The sequence below is a fragment of the Garra rufa genome, chromosome 20 (genome assembly GCF_049309525.1).
Source record: "Garra rufa chromosome 20, GarRuf1.0, whole genome shotgun sequence".
In the NCBI taxonomy this organism is placed as follows: Eukaryota; Metazoa; Chordata; class Actinopteri; order Cypriniformes; family Cyprinidae; genus Garra; species Garra rufa.
Window position 1 is genome coordinate 29,116,612 of NC_133380.1, and position 20,450 is coordinate 29,137,061.

Below are 20,450 nucleotides of genomic sequence, written 5' to 3' on the forward strand. Positions count from 1 at the left end.
AATTAGTCAAGTTCAACAGCTTGTTAAGGTCTGTAAGTACTCTCTTTTAACTGCTGACTAATTATATAAAAACATTTATATATAGATGTTTAAATATTTGTTTCAGAAACACAAATTACAAGCTGATTAAATGATTCCTTAATTTTTTTCCTCTACTTGATATGAAACTTAATTTTCCATTAAATCAACAATTTCAATTTAATTTGTTTGAGATATGTTTCACATAACCAGTGTGTTGAATAATTAAACAAATTGTTTTGTCATATGTGATTGGTTTATTTGTTATAAAGTAAAAAAAAAAAAAAAAAAAAATTGGGCGAACAGCTTCATAATTCCATCATTTTTGCCAGGGGTTGTACATCTATTCTATGCATCCAAGTCTATTCTTTACCATCAAATGCTGCAGCTAATTTAAGTCAAATACACTGGGCAGAAAAGGCAGACAGACCTCAAATATTCCAGTAACAACCAATGTAAATAATTCTTCATGTATAAGTGTGTAAGGATCAGATTGGACAAATTTGTTTCAATTGCTAATGATGAAAGCTCTGAAACTTCTGAAGTAACACGTTTCAACTCAGGTCATATAATGGCAATTAAAATTAAAGGCTGTACTAAAGAGAGTACTTTTTAATGTCCTTTTAAAGTGCTCTGGTTGTCAGTAAAGAGGAAGGAGGTTCCTACTGGAGCACAATATACTTTAGATGCTCCAGTTTATATAAATACAGAGCTGAATGTGATGGCAGTGCAGTAGTCTTCAAATATACAGTCAATATTTACTCATTTCAGGAAAGAAAACAGCAGCAACACAGAAAACCAATTAAATGTTTATTTACTAAAACACTGGAAAATATTCATAAACCCATTTTAAAATGAAATCAACCACAGAAATCACACGGCAAGTCATGTATTCAGCATCTTGTAAAAAAAAAAAAGAAAAGAATTCACGTAGACAAATCAAGATGATCAAAAGCATTAACAAAAACAATAAGCTTGCTGAAAAAAAAAAAAAAAAAAATTAAATCGGCAAGAGACAGGAATGAATGACTATACACAGTGAGAAAGCATTTTCATAGCCAACCACTCAACTATCACATCTTGTTAACTACACAAAAGGACAGCTGCAAAAGTAGGTATGCGTTCTATCGATTTTAAGGTTATAACATAGTTACAGCCTTCTTGAACCTCACACTAAAGCGAAAACACTAAGAGCCTTTTAAAGACGCCCCTTACCAAAGCGAGTTAAACACATACCAATGGCCTGAGCAATGCTTACAGCACAAAAGGTTACAACTAATTAAAGGAAAACAACTTCTGATTTGACACGCCTCGTGGGGGGAACCTCTTTTCATGCAATGTTGAAAATAGCACAGTAATCAAAACTACACTGGGCTGGAGCCTCTTTTAGCATCTGGTGTATGTTTTCCTAGGCTGTGAATGATCAATTTAACACTGAACTGTGTATAACACATTCCTGTTGTGTTATCCAATCGGCGAGACACTAGTCTTGAGAGGCAGACCTAGAACGGGAACGAGACTTTGAACGTGAAGGAGAGCGAGATGCAGAACGCTTGCCGGGAGACTCCGACTGACGGCGGTTCTTTTTAGGGGAAGGCGAACGGGAAGTGGACTTGGCCCGTTCTCCATTCCCATTTTCCCTTGGCGAGGCAGAACGGCTTCGGGACCCCTTACCGACAGACTTTTCCTTGGAGCGGCTTCTGGAATCTCTCTCCGACTTTGCTTTAGAGCGACTCTTGGAGCGAGATTTGCGGGCATCGGAGCGAGAGCGGGACTTGTGGCTGGTGGAGCGACTGCGTGACTTCTGAGTACGTGAGCGGGAACGAGACTTTGACTTCCTGGAGCGGGACTTGGTAGGGGACTTGGAGTGAGACTTTCTCCTAGACCTGGAACGGGACTTGCGACCAGACCTAGAACGAGAGCGGTGCTTGCTGCGGGACCTTGACCTGTAAAAGAGATGCAAGCTAATCAGAAAAGTACTTAGTCACATTTTAAATCTCATACACAAAAGAAAGGCCACCCTACCGAGATCTGGACCTAGAATGGCTTCGTGAACTCCTGCGGCTCCTGCTGCGAGAACGGCGTCTGCTGCGAGACCTGTAAAAATAAAACGTCCAGTTAAAGAGATCTACAGACACCCACGACACTTAATAAAGTAGTCACAGGCATGAGTGCAAAGACCAAGTAACTGAAGCCCTGACCTTGACCTGCTTCCAGAGTAGGAGCGACGTCGTCTAGACTTGTCCTCCACAAGGCGTATTTTCCTTCCGTTGATATCAGTGCCATCCAACTTGTCCAAAGCTCTCCTCATATCAGAGGAGGAGCGAAACTCAATGACACCCTCATTGGTCCGCTCTTTGTGGGCATCAGCATAGGTCACCTCTCCAGCTTGACGCATGAAGTCCTACGGCCAAGAACAACAAGGCCTCCAATTAAATTTACAAAAGGTCCAAAAGTTGGCTTTGAAAAAACATGAACTTAAGCTTACCTTGAGATCCTGCCAGCTGCAGCGACTGGACAGGTTCTCCACGATCAGTCGGTACTCTGTGCGAACCGGAGGTCCATATTTGTCTCTTCCGCTTCGGCTCCTGCTGCTATAACCACTACTGCCTTCAGACAAAGCCAAGAGACAATCAGTACAGAATTAGACAATCCCAAAAGCGCTCAAGGCAACCTCTTCAGACATCTGCATAAAGCATGATGTTCAGGCATGAGAAAATGAAGACTTCCTATCCCACCCCCCTGAATATTCACACCCAAATAAACATCATAAGACCTCAGCACCGCATAGTTCTGAAGGGAACTATTACTGTGGAATTATTAAAAACAAACAAAATAAATCTGGACATTTGACCGCACTGGATTTGTTCAATCGGTCCCTCTGAAAGGGTCAATGGTCGCATTGCTGGTCTTCACCCAACAGCTCAAGAACAGCAATGCTCTGAACACCGCTCCAGCGACACAAGAGGCGGCACAGGTTTTAACGTGAGCCCCAATTATTAAGACAGCAAACAAGTACACAATACCCTCATGAAACAAACAGAAGAAAAAAAAAATAAAAATAAAAATAACCAGGACTACTTACATTAGATGCTGACATGTTACCTGTCTACTGACAGAACAGCGACAGCACAAGACACATAGCAAGGGAAGCCCATTGCTCTTTTTAATAAAGAAAAAGTAAAATGAAAAACTAGCGGGTAGTTACATAAATTCGTTTAACCTGACCAATATTTCGTTCAACATAAAAACCAATGGGTTTCCTCACCATCACCCTGGTCTATTGGCAAAAGGCAGCTGTCATCATGGCTTCCGGTTAGGTCAGCCAAGGGTCAAAGGGCAAAGGTCACACACACATTGTAAGGTGAAAGCCAAGGCCAAACGGGACAGGCAGTCATCTTAGCCTCAATGGACTCGGACTCAGCCCGCACCGGACTCTTTTAAATTGAAACATCAAGGACTTTTGTTAATGTTGAATTCAGATGTAAACACAAAATCGCATCGTCACACGTCATACTGTTTACATGCCAGTGAGGCTTGAGAAAACAACAACTGATTACTAAATCTATTGGCTAGAATAGATTTAGAGATGGACCAATAAAAATTGGAAACGGCCCACTATCTGACATGTAAACATTTTTAGTCACTCTCCCTAGCTTTTGAAGATTACTAAAAAAAAAATTATACTGCACATTCTCATGACCCTTGGCGTTTAAATCGGGCCAAAACTACATAAGCAGAGGCAACTTTTGAGGGAATCCCATTTAAAAAGGCCACATTTCAGGACCGATTTCATTAAACAACATTAGATCCCAAAAGCCTTCCATCCAGACCACAGGTACTGCAGACTTTAACAGAAAAATATAGTTAGTCACTGGATGCAGGTGCTAATGCTTTGAAACGACAGTCCACTGCAAGTTAAAAAAAAAACAAAAAAACACATTGTTATTAATCACGCCCACTATTTCCTTGTGCCTGAGGGAGGGGAAAAAGCAGAAAGGTTCGTTGAAATGACGAACAAGACTATACTTACTGCGCCCGCCGCCACCGCCACCGCCGCCGCCGCCGCCACCTCCACCGCCGCCGCCCCCATAACCCCCACCATATCCATCTCGGTCCCGCCGCGGTCCTCTCGCGTGCTCCACGATCACGCGTTCCCCGCACAGATCTTTACCGTTCAGCTCGTAGACGGCGTCGTCTGCATCACGGGTGTCCTCAAACTCCACAAACCCGTACCTGAAAAAAAAATTAAGCACAACTTCGGTTAACAAAGACCTCCAGCATAACATAAACGTGACCCTGGACCACAAAACCAGTCTTAGGGTGTGTTCAGACTCATGTTTGGTTCGATTAAAACAAACTCTGGTGCGATTTTGATTCGGGTTAATTTGAGTAAAAGTGAACGATGCCATCAAACAAGTGGACCAACACCGCTAAAAAGATGGGTCTCGGTCCACTTCAAAATAAACTCTGGTGCGGTTCGAATGAAAGATGAATGCAACATGGATCATATACTTCTAAACGAACCAAAAACAGGAAGTAATGACAAGATGCAATGCTATGCGACATGATTTCATGAAGGGACAAAGCAGTGTTTTCTTTTATGCCAATAATCATTAGGATATTAAGTAAAGATCATGTTCCATGAAGTTATTTTGTAAATTCCCTACCGTAAATATCAAATTAATTCTTGATTAGTAATATGCATTGCTAAGAACTTCATTTAGACAGCTTTAAAGGCGATTTTCTCAATATGTTGCACCCTCAGCATCAGGATTTTTAACATATTTGGATCATAAACTATAACATTACATCAATGGAAAGCTTATTTATTCAGCTTTAAGATGTACAGATTTTAATGATAAAAAATTAAAATAATAAATAAACTGCCCCTTATGACTGGTTTTGTGATCCAGGGTCATAAATGTGAAATTTAGAGAACAGCAGTTGGGTTCTAGAAGTAAAAATCCTATTCAGTTTCTCAAAAAAGATTTTTAATTTCGATTTTTAAATGTTTATTCGATGATAGACAATTAGCTTATCCAACTGATTTGTCCAATATGCAAAAAAAAAAAAAAAAGTTTTGGTAAGCAAATAAAAACATTAAGCCGCTCGGTTTCAATAAGACAAAAACGAGCGCCATGTTGGTAGTGCGGCGTTTTGAATGGACTGTACATTCTGGCAAATGTAGTCCGTCATCCGGGTACTTCATGCACACAGTAGTTGTGCACTGGGCCGATACTACATAAGGGAGAAATAGCACAAGACGCATCTTAGTATGCCATTACAAAATATCCTAACATATTCAGGTGCTTTTATAAACGCATTCACTAAAGTGTGTTTGAACTAGTGCGTGTAACACCCAAACATCAGCGCGTCGCTGTAACGTTAGCGTTTGCGAATTCAGGTCAGCACCATTACCAGGATGTGTAGTCTACACACCAACTACAGTTAACTAACTCATTTATAAACGTTCGTCCTTCGAAATTATTTATCATACCTTATAATCGCTAAACAATATAAAGTCTTAAATAAAAAAAAAATAGCAATTTAATCGTATAAATTAAGCTCAAGCGTTGTGCACAACAAACCCCTCCGCCATTTTGAGCACGCGGTATCAGCCTCAACAAGGAAGATAAAATTAACCCACCACATTAAGCATTTAAACCACATCCACTACGTTTAATGTATTAAATACATTATAAAATAATATATTATTAAATAAAATACATTGAAAATGTAATGCTGTTATCTTTATGAGACCGTGGCCTCGCGTTACGCCGCTTCACAAACTTACCCGTTCTTCAGATCGATCTCCAAAAGCTTCCCGTAGCCGCTGAAAAACCTCTGTATGTCTTTTTCTCGCACATGATAACTCAGCCTGCCGATGTACACTCGCGGCATGGTTAAAGTTTAGTAAATTAAAAAAACAAACGTACGGACCCTTGCAGCTTTAAACGCTATCGCTCTCTACGGAATGGCCACCTTGCGGTTATAACGGCCACGTTTTTGACGTCACTTCCGCCGTGCTACCGTCTCTACGCGCATATGCACTGTAGCAGATACTGAATGAATGCAAATATACAACACAACCTCATATTGTTATGTTTATTGGTAAGGATTATAAATACAAATATAAATAATTAAAGTGCCTGTTTAGACTTAGTCCACATTTACGACTCGGTCAGTGTACGACTCGGAACAGTGGAGTTTGTCATGGAAGACTTCCAAGTGTTTTTGAACACAAAGAGGCAAAAATAAAGATGCTAAATCCCATTGTTCATTACACACTCAGAAGACATTTCTTCAATTACGATATACATTTTTAACAGGATTTCAAAATCAGTTTAGTGGAAGGGACAAAAAGCTAATCATGTAAGTGTTACTTAATCAACTTGCATATTATTCTTTAGCACTGCATACCAACTTGACATTAATAGTGCTTTGTCAGTCTTGCAGCTATTGTAAGGCATCTCAAGAATTTGATACTATTTAATAGTATAAATTCAGTCTTCTATAATTTACTCTCAGAAACCATCTTCACTCGTATCACTCCCTCTTGTGCACAGGAAGCTGCAAGAACGCCATCCTGTCTCCACAAGCGCCCCTGGACAAAGCCTCTGCTACCTCCTGATAGGAAATGAAGGTATATTACATATTAAAACATTCACAGATCACAACAAGGTATTATCATCAACATATATTGAACTGTACGTTCGTAATCAACTCCATAAACTTGCAAGAATAGACAAAAGTGGCTTGCTGACCTGACCATGGGCTTTCACATTCATAAAGCATCCACTCATCTGCTCTGAATGTGCTGTGAAACCACATGGTATGATCCAGAGAGGCTAAAAACTGGGCCCTGTGATTTGGGTAAGGTAACAGTGCCGTACCCAGGAAAGAGTAGTCTGATACATACGCTGCCACGCAACAGTGCAGTTTCATATCACCAGGTCCTAAAAAATGAAACAGTATAAAATTCTGAAATGTGAAATGTTAAATATGTAATGTACAACCAGTTGGTCATTATCTAAAATAATCACAACAGGGTGATTAGGATTTTTTCTTACAGGTTGTTCATCTGACTGTAAATAAAAAGTAAAGATCTGAATGAGATTTTTAAATAGGGAATTTAAAAAATATAAGTAAAAAATAATAATTTTGAAAAAACAAACAAAAAACATTTTAAGATTGCAATCCCAATAAAATAAGTATTTCTTTTCAAAGCAAAATGTAAATGTATATTCAAAACTAATGTATATTCACAATAAGATTTTTCATGACTTCAAGATTTACTTTTTTTTGCATGCAGTTTTTGTGAAAAAGAAATGTGCACAGTTGTACTGAATGTGCATTTGTAAAGCAATTGAAAATCATCATTACTAATGTGTAATTATAAATATCTTAATACATGACATGCAAATTATGATAGGAATTGCTTGATAGGAAAAGCTTGTCTGTATATTCAGCACTTCATTTGTATTTTAAAGACAATTAATGTAATCATGAAATTACAAATTAAGATTCTTGAGTAAGTCCTTAAGTGAGTCCAAAAAGTTTCAACTAATCGCATTGCGACTAATATAAAACTTTCTCATTTGATTCTAAATAAAATGCCCAAAGTTACCAAAAACAAGTGTATTATTTCCATAATAAGTGCACTTTTTAAAAGTATGCTAAAGTGTACTTCTGAATCCCTGAATATTCCAGGTTTTTCTTCACTGTGGGAACCTTGAATAATGAAAAGTTCATCCATTTGAAAATAAAACCTTGCATTTTAATTTCAACCTCACAACCAACTGTATGGCACATTAATTATATTGCACAATGCCTCATTATAAGTGTTTTTACTGTAAAGAAGTGATTGGATGACATGCTTATTATACCTATATGCCCCCTCGCTCGCACCCAGAATAATTTCTTTGGTTCCATGGCAAAACGCCTGTAAAAATCAGGTGGGTTGATTGGCTTGATCTCTATAGGAACTTCATCAGCAAGTATTTTATTCAGACCCTGCCGCGTATTGTCTGTCAGGTTTGGATCGCTATAAAACAAAAAGAAAATTGTGTAAAAGTGCAGCAGGTTTTTGTAATGCACTACGGCAAGCACATTGTTTTGGCTGAGACCTTAGGTAGTGCTGAATGAGTTCTTCTATGGTGAGTAGTGCGTCCGGGGGAGGGACGGAGGGCATGGTGAACTGATGCTCCAGTGGACTCGGCTGCTGCATGTGAAATGACGCCTGACAGATCAGTATGGGTTGACCGTGCTGAATGGCTTTGACAGATCGCACACAAAAACTGCGGCCATCCCGAATTCTTTCCACCTGGTACAGCACAGGTATCTTTGGGTCCCCTGGAACACAAAGTTGTTGAAAAATAAAGGTAAACCCAAATTTTCCATATGCATGAGGCTATTTGTGAATAGGAAAATCTGAATTTACCTGCTCTCACAAAGTAGCAGTGCAATGAATGGGCATAGAGATGTTCACCAACAGAATTGGCTGCAGCTACAAGAGCCTGTCCAACAATCTGCCCCCCGAAAAGGCGTTTGGTGCGAGGAACCCAGTGATGTGTCCCTCTGTGAGAAAGAAAAACATGGTGCTTTTTGTTAGTGTGGAAGGAACTTTAATACTGGCAGCTACTATATATGCACAAAAAGCTAAATGACTCTTTCAGACTTATGTTGTATTCTGATGCTACATTAAATTCATTTTATTTTGAGAAAAGCATTTGCTTACCTGTACAGGTCGGTGTCGAGCTTGTCTAAATTCAAAACACTTGTAACCAGAACACTTCTGAGATCTGCTTCACTTGTCTTAGAAACATGGTTTACTACAATATCAACTCGAGGTTCACTACCGCGTTCAGCCATATTTACTGTATCTGTGTGAGAGGCGGGATCGCGGAAGTACTCCCCACGTGGCGTGTTGCATGCTTTAAACGTCGTAGTTAAATATTTTTGGTAAATGTTGTTATGTATTTGTATAGTAGTGTATATAAATAGGAATTATTACATTAGTAATAGCAGAAAATAATCAATCTGAATCTTCGAATCAATTGAATCACCATTCACTGTTTCGAACCTAGTGGTCGAAACACCGCACGCTGAGGACATCTGTTGGTCAAATGCATACGGAAAGCAGTTACAATAATCTTTGTAAATATAACAATATACAGTTTAGGTGAAAACTAACTAGGCAATATTTAATGGCTATAGAACTTGTCGTATTAATAATTATAATAATTAATAATTGAATAATAATTTAGATAATTATATAATATGAATAAATAATAATAAAAATGACTTTATTACCAGTTTTAATGCTTAGTTACTTTTCACCCAGTCTGTACAATATCCTTAGATTTTCTGAATAGTTCATAAATATGGGTATAGTGTGTAATATAGCTATTAATGTTTTAAATAAGTTTGTGTTCCTACCTAATTGATCCACAGCTGTGTTTTTTTGTTTAGTGATAGCTGTTCATAAGTCTGTTTGTCCTGAACAGTTAAACTGCCTGCTGTTCTACAGAAAAAAAGTATTTGGGTCCAACACATTCTTTGGTTTTTCATAATTTTTTTATGTATTTGAACTTATTCCAACAATGATTTTATGATTTTGAGAACCATCTTTTCACAATGAGGACAACTGAGGCACTCATATGCAACTATTACAGAGGGCTCAAATGCTCATTGATGCTCCAGAAGAATGCTTTAAGAGCCAGGAATATTTAATTTAAAGATCAGGGTAAATGTAACTTATTTTGTCTTCTAGGAAACATGTCACTATCTTCTGTAGCCTCTGAAGAGCAGTACTAAATGAAAATATATATATATAATAAATAACAATAAGAGGCAAAATAAGAAACATTTATACATCTCCATTCTGTTTTCACCCCCAGCTCCTTAATTGTCCTTAGTGTGAAAAAATGCATCCTAAAATCATACAGTCATGGTTGGAAAGGGTTTAAATACACAAAAAATACTGGAAAACCAAAGAATCTGTGGGACCTGAAGGATTTTACTGAAGAACAGCAGGCAGTTTAACTGTTCAGGACAAACAAGGGACTCTTGAACAACTATCACTAAACAAAGAACAGCTGTGTATCATTCAGGTAAGAACACAGTATTAAGAATCAAGGGGATGTAAACTTTTGAACGGGGCCATTTTTATCAATTAAACTATTATTTCCTCGTATATATATATATATATATATATATGCCCACTAACAGGGAACATTCTATAGACTAAAGTTCTGAAAAGGTTCTCTTAAAGTTATGAACAAACGTTCCATTCATGTGTAATGAAATAGAACTTTTAATTTTTGATTTAGATTTGGAAATATTCTTTGTTCAAAATGATACAGTGAAACATTTCTATTAACTTTTTTCTTCAGTGTGGAAGCACTGAGTGAGACTTCCGATTCAATAGCCGCTATAGGGAAATAACGAGAAGAATAATAACATGCAGTAAATGGTAAAACTGTTTGCACTACAAATCAGATAATACGATAAAACAATACAATAAAATAATATGGTAAGACACACCAATTTCCAATATCAATCAGCAAAATTAGCTGTTTTGTACAGCTAAAAAAATCTAAACGTGGATAAGGCCGTAAGCCAAACCCATACATTTACAAATGGCCATGCCCGATCTTACATGGAGAAAAATGTGGATAGGCCTACTGTTCATAAAAAGAAAGAAGAAAAAAAAATTAAAAACATTTAAGAAACATTAAAAACTAGACACTTTGAATGTTTAGCAATCACAAGAAATTGTTTATAACTTTAAGCTGCAAAACCTGCAACATTTTGCCTTGTGAGTTGTGTTTTGGTGGGAGGAGATTGAAAGAAAATGTAAAAGCCTTGTAATCAGCCCAAACTTCTTCTTTTTTTTTTTTGAATCAGTCTGATCTGACCTATTCTTTTAGATAAAATTTAGGTAAACTGTTCTCAACTCTTAACATGACACGTGTGGTTCCACTATCACAAAGAGCCCACAAGGTGGCGTCACAGGTTAATTTTTTTTAGTGCTTTTGACAAATCATGTAACGCTGTTTTTTAAAATCAGTATTTTAAATAACACTGATTATATGACATATTACGACTATTAATACATATTAATATATCTTATAAAATCCACAAAGCATGCCATAACACTTTATTTCTTGCGCGAGTAGTTCACCGCAAAAATTAACACACTTAAACAAAAATTAAAACACATTAAAATAACAATACGATCTTTTTAACATTAAAAAAATAAATAGATACATTTTTAAAAAATCCGATCTTTTCCCCAGATGTGCCTCAGCGGGCTCCCCATCAGCACACGCACGTGCACGCGCACTCGGGTTCTCCTCCTCCAGTGCTGCTGTAGCTGTCAAACTGAATTACATCCATCGCCGCCGTACGGTCGCTGCTCATATTCCCACACGCAGATTGGCTTTTCTCTATTTTATCGTCGGTTCTCATCTCCATGGCCACATCGGATGGATCAGAAGATTGCGTTGTGCAGAGAGGAAGATCTCAAAGTGATCCGAGCATCCTTACAGACACTCGTGTCGTTTATACGAACAGCACAGGTGAGTGATACAGACCGTTATTCGGCAAAAACCGTATCCGTTTACTGCATAGATATCTGATTTTACAACTGCGGAGGGATAGTTACATAGGCAGCAGATGTCGTTGGTCGAGAAAACAATAATATAGGTATGTGACTGGATGTCTTTACACATGCATTGCCCAGTGGCTGCCTCTGCTGATGTTGTTGATGATGCACGAAGATGAAACGCATCAGTGACATGAAGACTGTTGTTCATCCTGCGTTCAAGTGCTGGTGCTGATGCTGCTGTGACGCGCCGGGTTTCCCCATGACTGATGGATGCTTTGGGTTGCACATCCTGAAATGTCCAACACCATGAGCTCGTTTAAAGCCTGACATGAAACTGTTTACCCAGTCTGTTTTACCTTTGGTGTCCTCTGCATTTGCCTAGCAGCACACGTTACTAATTAGAGCTGTGTCTTTTACTGACCTTTAGTTACATTGAGTAATATGCACTAGATTATGATTCATCCTGCTGCTGGAAGGATGACGGAATGAAGGATGAGCCATCATTACTTCAAGTTGTAACAAAGTGTTTGTAATGGCTTCATTAGAGGGGGTAAATACAATTAGCGGAGACAGGCCTAATCAATCACAAGGATCCTTTCCACCAGTATTGTTGAGTGGCAAATTACTAAATTGGAGTTTTTCGTTAATAAGAACATGCGAGAAAACAGCTCCTAGTATTAGCAGCTGTTGCTTATGACTAGTTCTAAATGAATGTACAGTTTGAAGTTACGTAGTGGTGAAAATGCGTTTGTATTTTCTGAACTAAACATTTACTGGGTTATGTTTATCTCTGAGATTTGTGATATTAACAGTTATTCTAAACGTAGGCTACTTCTGCATCACTTTCCATTTGACTCCATCAGTGTGGAAACTCCCTCACCCTGGCTGGCTAATGTGGGATTAGTGATTGAAATGTGTTAAAAGCTCTTTGTTTGGATACAGACAGGTGGTGAACATTTATCCTTGGATTTGGAGCCGATCACACTTGCCCAGTAACATATCAGCGGCTTAATACTTGGTTACTTGCTTAACTGAGCTGATGCACGCTTTCCCAAATGATTTGTACTGTATATTGGATACCTTATTTATATCCTCTTGTAACTAATGCAGATATGTTTGTTAGAAGGCTGCTTGTTGTTGTGGTGTGTTATGAGTTAATGTAACTTAACATTACTGCCTTCAGTGTTGGGTGTAACTAGTTACTGTAATTTAATTCCTTTTCCCTTGAAAAAGTAAAGTAAGGGTTTATTCATATTTTTTTCAGTCATTTAATTACAGTTACATCTTATGTAATTAAAGTTAATACCGTGTATGGGCTGTAGAACATTTATATACAATACAATCCAAATCTAAAGACTAACCGCATGTTTTTTTTGTACCTTTCTCACTACTTTGGTGAATTAATAAGAATATTGGTAACTAGTTGGTTATTAGCATGAATATTACTTGGATATTGGCTGTTTATTATTACTTTAAAAGCACATATTAGTGACTTATTTTGCAAGACCTTATTCTAAATCCTTAATCTTATCCAATTCTTGAACTTAACTACTTTACTAAGTATTATTAAGCAGTATATTGAGGCAAACATCATAGTTAATAGTTAGTAAATAGTAAGAACTGGACCCTAATCTATTATTTATTTGAAAGAAATACAAGAACCGTTTCATATCTATCCTTGTATCATTAACTTGTTGAGGTAGTAATTAGTTATAAGTAATTAAATAGTTTTTGGAGAGTGTAATTTGCAGAGTAATCTAATTACACTGTTGAAGATGCAATTAATAACTAGTAATTAATTACTTAGAGTAACTTACCCATCACTGACTGCCCATGTGCTTCTAGTGCACTTCTTAAAAGTACAATGAAAAATGTACTTGCGGAAAATACCTTAATAAAACACCACTTTAACAAGTGCACTTTCATTGCTATTTTTCTTAACACACTTAAATTAAAGACACTTTCAAAAAGTGCACTTTGTAGTCATTTAAAAAAATGACTACAAAAAAATAAATACATTTACAAGTACATTTTTAAATAATTGTATGTTAATACTCTTTGTCGTGATTTAAAGTACACATATTACACTGTAAAAAGTGTTTTATCACAAAACCTGACATGAACTGGATATGGAAACATTTAAATGTAATGTTTTATTCAAGTCAAAAGGATTATTGAGTACAACTGAATCAACATGACTACCCAATTTACCTAAGTTACACCATCAAAAGTTGTTTTTAAAAATTAAACTGCACATTGTTACTTTTGCTGTGGCACTTGCAATGCAAAGGTCATGAATTTGACAGGGCATGTTTTAATGCATTGAGGTCCTCTCAATATAACAATTTGAATAAATCTTAGAAGTTTTATTTGACACTTAGTGATATTGATAATTAGTGATAATTATTTAAAAAATTATTCTGACCAGCATTTCTCTTGTAATCTGACCAGATTACAAGTAATCTAGTAACTGGTAAAGTAACACATTACTTTTTAAATTTACATTGAAATATATGAGTTACAGTACTTTACTTTAACTAACGCAAGTTTCTTTGTTTTCCCAATTATTCACTGACAGCTCCCCTGTCCTATGTTATTAATTTCATCTTTGGTGAAAAATGGTCCTTATTGCCAAAAATATAACTTTGAGGTTATTTGTTATTTAAAAAATAAATATGCAAGCCCAGCTCAGATGTCAAACAGTAAAAAGTAACTAAGTCATGCATTTAGTTGCTTTTTTCATGGAGTAATCCAGTAATGTAATGCATTTTCCCCCCAAGACTGATTCTGACATATTATATGATATCACCTAAATGTCCTGTAAAAAAGAAAAGCAAAAGCAAAACAAACTCTGGTTGGTTGGTTTACATGTCAAACAGGTTTTTTTGTCAAAGGGGGCAGTTCTTGACCTTAATAAGATGCTAAATTGACCATTTACAAGCTGGCTGAATGACACTATTGGTTTGTTTAAGTCATGTCAAAAAGATCATATTTATGAGTCACCAAGTAGTCATAATTACAAATGGAAAACTTTGAACTATCTTTAAGTCCTTGAATTTCCAAGTTGGGGGAGTTTGAATGAGAAAATATGGCAAATGCAATAGATGCATTAGTATTGACATGCAATTTTGTTAAAATTATTTTTTTCATTTACAATAATAACTAGCTAAGTCACATGTACAAAGTTTGATAGTGTCGTACAGTTATAATTGAACTGATTGATTCAATTTGCAGCACCTTCATAAATTAAAGCATTAAAAAGCAAAAACATTTTTGGTGGGTGAGCTTTTTTATTCATTATTTTGTAGAAGTGGAAGTAAAAGATTCTGCTTAAGGAAGGGTACATCACCAGGACTTGACCATAACAAGTGCCACACAAATCAACCTTCTCAAAGGCATATTGGATGGATAGGCAGCTAAATGATGCTCAGCTATCAGTGTTGAAGTCGAGACAAGCTTATTCAAGTCTGATTCCAGGCCGAGACCTGAGTAGGTTGAGTCTGAGTAAAGAAGAGGGTGATTCAGAGCAGATCATATACAACTGTCAGCACAGACCATAAAAATATATCTGTAGTGACTGGATAAAACCAAGACCAAGAAAATACTGTCTAAAAGTATTGTGCTTTTGTAGGTTCTGAGAAGATTTCTTCCCTAAAAAGACACTTCGGTCCATATAATCATATCTCAGTGCACATCAGAATATTGGCAGCACGCTGCATAACAAAATGCGACATAGCAATGATGCCACTGGCCAAGCTTTCTCGTCTCTTTCACTGGTGAGAACGAAGCCTTTCATCCCTGCAGCACACCCACTGCGGCTTTGATCTCGCCTCTTGAGCTTGCACTTGAGAAACAGAGCCAAAGCCCTCATACGAAAAGACGGAGATAAACAGATATGGTACAGGAGGAACGTTGAAAAGAGGACATGACACATGTGGAAGTTTCCTAACGACAGAGAGCATCAGCTGCACAGCAGATGCATAAATGATTGGGCCGCATTTACGTTATGATCCGAACAGACAGAGATGCAGAGATAAATGGTCAAACAGATTGTTTAGGACTGAAGAGGGAATCTATCTGCACAGATGTAGCCCACACTAGCTAACCATTGACCTGTTACTCACACTTTCTCCCAGCCAGTCAACGCAGAATTGTTGAGTATTTAGAGCCCTTCCTCCACACTGTGGTGGGCAGAGGCAGCAAGCCACTGAAGGGTCTTTTTAAAGTTGTAGCTGTGTATTGTTCACTGGACAGGATGTAGGGTCTGACTCATCGGCTGCTGAAGCAACATTTCATGCAGGCCATGAACTGTAATTTCCACAGACATTCACATATGTCAAACTGATTATCTGGGTAATGTCATATTGTAATGATTTGTGTATGTAATAGAGTGCTGCAGGGACGATGTACTGTAGGCTAAAACCCAGAAACGGGTTTGCATTGTAGCACTCCTGGATCCATCGTTCTGAAGGCAGTTAGTTTTTGGTTAAATGCCTGAAAAGCTCAAGACATTGTCATGTTTTATTCTGTGACATAAAATAGATCAGTAATACCCCTTGTGATATTTTAAAGGGGACATGAACTGCCTTTTTTTTAATTATTTTATACTATTCTCTGAGGTCCCTTATAATGTTATCAAGATTTTTACATCAAAAAACTTAGAATAGGCTATTTTAGAAGTAATAGGCTATTTTCTGTCCTGTTTTTAACCCAGTTCACCAGAAATCTCTGTTTAAATAGGTGTGGCAGATTTTAGTCTTGGAAGTAAATGCCTTTAGGTCAAAAACACATAAATACTCAGTACATACAGTATCTCACAAAAGTTAGTACACCCCTCACATTTCAATTACCATTTTAGTATATCTTCTCAAGGGACAATACTATAGAAATTAAGCTTGTATAGCATTATAGATTTACTGCCCTCTGAAAATAACTCAACAAACAGCCATTATTGTCAAAATAGGCAACAAAAGTGAGTACACCTTAAGTAATAACTGCAGTATGTTCTTTAACCATACAAAGCCACATGTCCTATTCATCATGTTTATGTTTTTGTCTGCTTGACAGGACCATACAAAGTTGTGTATCTTGTATTAGAGCAGTTAAAATTTGGTGCTTTAAGTACAATTCTCTCATACTGACCACTGGATGTTCAACATGGCATCTCATGGCAAAGAACTCTCTGAGGATTTGAGAATTAGAATTGTTGCTCTCCACAAAGATGCATGGCCAAGGCTATTAGAGGTTCAGTAATATCCTAAAACGAGTTACACTACAGTGGTCAGGGTCATACAGAGGTTTTCCAAGATGAGTTCTATTTGGAACAGGCCTTGCAAGGGTTGATCAACAAAGTTGAGCACTTGTTCTGTGCGTCAGGTTCACAACCTGGCTTCAAAAAACAGACACGAGTGCTGCCAGCATTACTTTAAAGGTTGCAGAAGTAGAAGGTCAGCTTGTCAGTGCTCAGACCATACACCACACACTGCAACAAGTCGGTTTGCATAGGCGTCGTCCCAGAGGAAAGCCTCATCTGAAGCTGGCTCACAAGAAAGCCCGCAAACAGTTTGCTGACAACAACCTGTCCAAGAGCATGAATTACTGGAACCATGTCCTGTGGCCTGATGAGACTATAAGATAAACTTGTTTGGCTCAGATAGTGTCCAGCATGTGTGGCGATGCCCTGGTGAGGAGTACCAAGAAAATTTTGTCTTGCCTACAGTCAAGCATGGTGGTGGTAGCATCATGGTCTGGGGCTGCATGAGTGCTGCTGGTACTGGGGTTGCAGTTCATTGAGGAAAACATGGATTCCATTATGTACTGTACATTCTGAAGCAGAACATGATGCCTTCCCTCCATGATAGTGATACCAAACACACCACCAAGATGACAACTGCCCTGCTGAGAAAGGGGAAGGTGAAGGTGATGGGGTGGCCAAGTATGTCTCCAGACCTGAACCATATTAAGCACCTGTAGGGCATCCTCAAGCGGAAGGTGGAGAAGCACCATGTGTCTAACGTCCAGCAGGTTTATAAGGAGTGGAAGAGGATCCCAGTAACAACATGTGCAGTTTTGGTCAATTCCATGCCCAAGATGATTAAGGCAGTGCCACATAACAATGGTGCTAACACAATATTTTGACACCTTTCACTTTGGGTGTACTCACTTTTGTTGCCAGCTTTTTTGACAATAATGGCTGTATGTTGAGTATTTTTCAGTAGACAATAAATCTATACGGCTATACAAGCTGCACATTGACTACTCTAAAATATATCCAAGTTTTATTTCTATAGCATTGTCCCTTGAGAAGATATACTAAAATGGTTGCTGAAATGTGAGGGGTGTATTCACTTTTGTGACATACTGTATACATAAAGATGTCTAACAACAGACAAAGCAATAGTGACAAGGGATCACATAATAAAAACAGTTACTGTTGCAACATTACTATTGGATCCAATATAGTCGGCACAGCATCTTTTTTTTAGTTTCAATCTTTTTGAAAATCCTGCATCAAATTGTGGCTTGTTTGTAAACAAATCTGCAGTAAAATGAAGTGAACAAAGGACCAAGATCTTACTGACGCAGTCTGGAACTTCATTAAAAATAAAATTCATCCACTCTTTTCCCAACATTGGGATCAGAAGGAAGGCAAAACAAAGACTGTGCTCTTTCACAGCTCTGCACAGCATCATTGTATTTGGCACGATCTTATCGTTCGGTTTTGCGAAATAGTCTCAATAAACAGTATAATGGCGTTAATGTGAAGACTAATTAAAAAAGAAGTTAACAACTCACACACTTAGATATAACCATTTTGTTACCTCAAAATAAGACTTAAAATGGCATGAGTTTTTACTCAGTAATCAGCTTGGTGAAATGTAAAGTAAAACCATGCGTCTGTGACAAATATTTACCAAGCTTTGATGACTGATGGTCCAAAAAAAAATAGTTTAAGGTTAAGGGAGTAGATCACTTCCAGAACAAAAATTTAAAGATAATGTACTCACCCCGTTGTCATCCAAGATGTTAATGCCTTTCTTTCTTCAGTCGTAAAGAAATTTTTTGAGGAAAACATTTCTGGAATTATCTCCATAAGTTTGAACATCCAAAATGCAGTTTCAATGCAGCTTTAAAGGGCTCTAAACAATTCCAGCCGAGGAATAAGAGTCTTATCTTTTCTCCTCCAACTTCAAAATCGTTCTACATCGCTGTTTTACCTTTTTTTGTAAAGGACGTTTGACCTTCTTTGCATGTTTACTTTGTAAACACTGGGTCAGCAATTCTGCAGCGATGTAGGACGATGTATGGAGACAATTCCTGATGTAGGACTATATAGAGATAATTCCTGAAATGTTTTCCTCAAAAAACATAATTTCTTTACGAATTAAGAAAGAAAGGCATGAACATTTTGGATGACAATGGGGTACATTATCTGTAAATTTTTGTTCTGGAAAAGAACTACTCATTTAACTATTAAAATGAATACCTGAACATACAGTAAATTCACAAATAAAATATATTGTTTAATTAGTTACTGCCTTGAGTTCTTACTTTGGAATAAATGTAAACTGCTTAAAATGGTTAAATGGTTAAAAATGGTTGTAATTCCTTAGCATTTTATGTTATATTTTTGTTCAACCCCTTGAATTAAAGCTTAAAGTCTGCACTTCAATTTCATCTTGATTGTATCATTTTTAAAACTATTCTAGTGGCATACAGAGCCGAAAATTGTGAAAAGTGTGTCAGTGTCCAAATATATATGGACCTGACTGTATATATACTTTTCCTGATAGTGTAAGTTATGTTTATTTGACAAAGATGTATAATTTGATTGTTACAAATGTTACAACAAAAATAAAAAAGGAAAAAAAAAGAAAGAAAGAACAAAAATCTTTGAGGACTTGCTTTCTCATTCAAAACAACACCAACATTGTATTTACAATGCATGGAAACTATACTAACTCAAACTTTCAGGGATTTTATTTTTTTTTTTTTTTAAATATAGAATGAAAGAGTTGAGAGAATATAGAATGAGAGAGATTTGGCTTGTTTAGGCAAGGTTTGCTTACTTTACTTTCTTTTAGTGAAAAAAAAAAAAAACATTTATCAGTGCCATAGTTACCACTCAGAACACCTTAGCAAACACATAGCACTCCAAAAAATTTCTGAACACCTTGAAAACCATACTGCAAACCACTGGCAAACACTTTAGCATTGCAGCAGCAGTTTTTGCAGAACAGGCACCACTGTTTTCTTCTGACATTTTTCCTCTGATCTTAGACCAGTTTAGCCCCATTTGAAGTCTGCAAATGGTTAGTGTTTGAGATGGGGGAGCTCATGGTCACAGATCAGTGTGAAGCTTTGCAGATCACTCTCTTTGTGCCCAGAGTCGCTCCAGGGTGTCTTGAGCTGGATTAGCCTCCTCCTCTAATCGTCAGGAACCTATTGGATCAGTTTTGCGTGTACATCAAAGACTACCCCACTTTTTACCCATGATTCTCTCGTATTTTCATTGTATAAGACTCTTAAATGTTCCACCGATTTCAGGACTATTAGATTAAGACACCCCTCCACCTCATTTGTATTCATGTTTTATTAATCAGCCATCTATATTTAGCCATTGTAGGATTTTTGCAGCAAATTTTCAAAGCAGTGATTAATCCAGAACATGCAGGAGGAGCTCTTCAAAGAGTTTTGACTGTACTGCACTAGTGTTGAGGTTGACGATGACACCCATTGTAGAGCTGTTACAGACCTCGTAAAAACATGCCAGCTCCATTTCCTTCAACCTGTCTCATAGTAAAATCAAATCAGTGAC

General features: G+C 37.3%; 3 protein-coding genes across 3 annotated transcripts in view; 1 reads left to right on the forward strand and 2 right to left on the reverse strand.

Moving 5' to 3' along the window:
• Positions 1 to 815: 815 nt before the first annotated feature.
• srsf6b (serine and arginine rich splicing factor 6b) lies at positions 816 to 6,028 on the reverse strand. The gene is made up of 6 exons (XM_073825459.1): positions 5,816 to 6,028; positions 4,052 to 4,254; positions 2,507 to 2,628; positions 2,220 to 2,422; positions 2,044 to 2,115; positions 816 to 1,964 (listed from the first exon to the last, which is right to left on the reverse strand). The coding sequence occupies exons 1-6, from the start codon at positions 5,920 to 5,922 to the stop codon at positions 1,502 to 1,504; spliced, it is 1,170 nt and encodes a 389-aa protein (XP_073681560.1). The 5' UTR covers positions 5,923 to 6,028; the 3' UTR covers positions 816 to 1,501.
• An 84-nt stretch (positions 6,029 to 6,112) lies between these two features.
• acot8 (acyl-CoA thioesterase 8) lies at positions 6,113 to 8,977 on the reverse strand. The gene is made up of 6 exons (XM_073825460.1): positions 8,759 to 8,977; positions 8,462 to 8,598; positions 8,148 to 8,373; positions 7,908 to 8,065; positions 6,786 to 6,977; positions 6,113 to 6,648 (listed from the first exon to the last, which is right to left on the reverse strand). Exons 1-6 carry the CDS (start codon positions 8,890 to 8,892, stop codon positions 6,533 to 6,535), a joined length of 963 nt encoding a protein of 320 aa, XP_073681561.1. The 5' UTR covers positions 8,893 to 8,977; the 3' UTR covers positions 6,113 to 6,532.
• Positions 8,978 to 11,388: 2,411 nt separating this feature from the next.
• Positions 11,389 to 20,450, forward strand: part of phactr3b (phosphatase and actin regulator 3b) — a 91,255-nt gene continuing 82,193 nt past the window's right edge. The window contains exon 1 of the mRNA XM_073826007.1: positions 11,389 to 11,603. Within this exon, the coding sequence (XP_073682108.1) occupies positions 11,498 to 11,603 (106 nt within the window). The 5' untranslated portion in view covers positions 11,389 to 11,497. The remainder of the gene's footprint in view (positions 11,604 to 20,450) is intronic.